Source organism: Pundamilia nyererei, unplaced genomic scaffold (genome assembly GCF_000239375.1).
Source record: "Pundamilia nyererei isolate P.nyererei 1_Seehausen unplaced genomic scaffold, PunNye1.0 scaffold00055, whole genome shotgun sequence".
NCBI classification, from domain to species: domain Eukaryota; kingdom Metazoa; phylum Chordata; class Actinopteri; order Cichliformes; family Cichlidae; genus Pundamilia; species Pundamilia nyererei.
The window spans coordinates 135,516-137,445 of record NW_005187456.1 but is presented as its reverse complement, the minus strand read 5'-3'; the positions used below and the strand labels follow the sequence as shown (position 1 = coordinate 137,445).

Sequence of the window (1,930 nt, the reverse complement as noted above, 5' to 3'; positions counted from 1 at the left end):
ACACACACACACACACACACACACACACACACACACACACACACACACACACACAGTATTTAAAGTCTGGGTGGAGCTATAGTGAATTTTTTGTTGGTTTGTTCTGAATAAGATTAATACATTGTGACTGGTTTAATGTGTTGTGGATCACAGTCAGTTACAGCTCATCAGAATAGATTATAATAGGTCTTAAAGTAGAGTTGTATTTCTATATTTTATTTCTAATCTTTTATAATGGTACAATTAGAGTTCATGTAGAGTGGATGTAAATGGGTTATAGTACTCACATGGATGCATTAGAAGTCATAAAGAGTTGGCCAGACTGTTATTTAAAATGGGATATAATCAGGTTTACCTTCATTACATTACACTGGACATATGCACTAAACCAGCATGACCAGAAACCTCCTCCTACTCCTCTTCTTCCACCGCCTCCCCCTCCTTCATCAGGCCTGATTCAGATGGCATCAGTGTTTCCACCCACACACTGTTGTTACAAAAGATTTCACTGCAGGGCTTTGACATGCTGTAACTTTAAACATACACAGAATAATATGCTTGCATCAGGTAACTAGCATGAACTAGCAGCAGCAGGTGGATTCAAACATCTTCAACTGTTTTCCTAAAATTGCTCACATGTAACCGCCCTCCAAATAATCCACTGCTAATAATTCATGGCAGATTTAGAGTACTCAAGTTTTGTTTGTTGAAGAAATGTTTTGTAACAGTTGTGTATAGTGTGATGTGGTCAGCTTGGATTCTGCGTGAGCTCGGTTAGTGTACTTCCTGCCTTTTGAAAGTTTACACGTCTTTCTGGCCGAGTGGCAGCTGGACACGTGGACTCATTATGTGAGCCAATTGTTCGCCCTCTCTTCGCTTTGTCTTTCTGTATTATTGCCTCTCTCTGCCCTGAGCAGCTGCAGCTCCATATGTTCTGTATCCATATGTTAGGTACTGTTAAGCAGATCTGCTGCTCAGGTTTCCAGGTCGTAACTCCAGAGATATCAAAGATGGGCTCCCTTTGTTTGCTCTTCAGAGAATATGCCAAGAAGTGTGTCTTTCTCTTTAACAGGCACAGCTTTAGATATATTTCCTGATCCTTACAGATGGTTAATTTGACAAAAGGCTATTTATGAAATCATTATTCAACAAATTTTTGGATAAAAGTTCTTAAATGTATTAATAAATGTAATTTAATTTCACCTTCATAAAGTGTCAACAGACTAATGACAAAACAGCTGAGGAATCATTATTAAAACTCAATATTGGCCAATATTTTTAGCCAAAAGGGACCAAACTAAATCCATAACATCATAAAATGGCTCACCCGTTTTATGTAGCGTGAATACGAGTCAACCAGGGTTTTTTTCTGGATTAATTTCTAGATGTTTTCAGTATGGAAAAATATAAGTATATCCTTATTTTCGCATTGTGTTGTGACGGTAGCAACTCTGTGAAGTGAAATTTGGGTCAATATAAGTTTCAGCTTCATCCTTAAAGCAGAAACTCTGCCCTGCAAACCTTTGTGTTGTTGCTGTTTGTTTGAAGTGTGTGAAAACAAAGGTATTAGAAATCAATTATTTAAACTCCGTGTCTGTTCCCAGGAAGTGGGAGTGGTGCAGTGGGCGGAGCGTTGCCAGGTCTCATAGGTGCCACTGGTCCCTCAGTCATGATGAAACCCTTTCTGCCGTTTCCTGTTGAGACAACGTCACCAGTTGGACTTTTCCCAAACTTCAACACGGTAGGTGTGTGGTAGCAACAGGTGAGCGTGTGTCATAGCTGCAGGTCAAATAGATTGAACAAAAAAATCTTTCATGGTGTCATCAGTACTCGGGTTGAAACAAGCTCGTGACCTCTGACCTCTGTGTGTCTCACTCAGATGGACCCGGTGCAGAAGGCTGTCATCAACCACACCTTTGGTGTTACCATG

General features: G+C 40.1%; 1 protein-coding gene across 1 annotated transcript in view; it reads left to right on the top strand.

Moving 5' to 3' along the window:
- LOC102214608 (zinc finger protein 385B) overlaps nucleotides 1–1,930 on the top strand; it is a 23,018-nt gene that overhangs the window by 11,298 nt on the left and 9,790 nt on the right. The window contains exons 2-3 of the mRNA XM_005733934.2: nucleotides 1,605–1,741; nucleotides 1,880–1,930. Of these exons, the coding sequence (XP_005733991.1) occupies nucleotides 1,605–1,741; nucleotides 1,880–1,930 (188 nt within the window). The remainder of the gene's footprint in view (nucleotides 1–1,604; nucleotides 1,742–1,879) is intronic.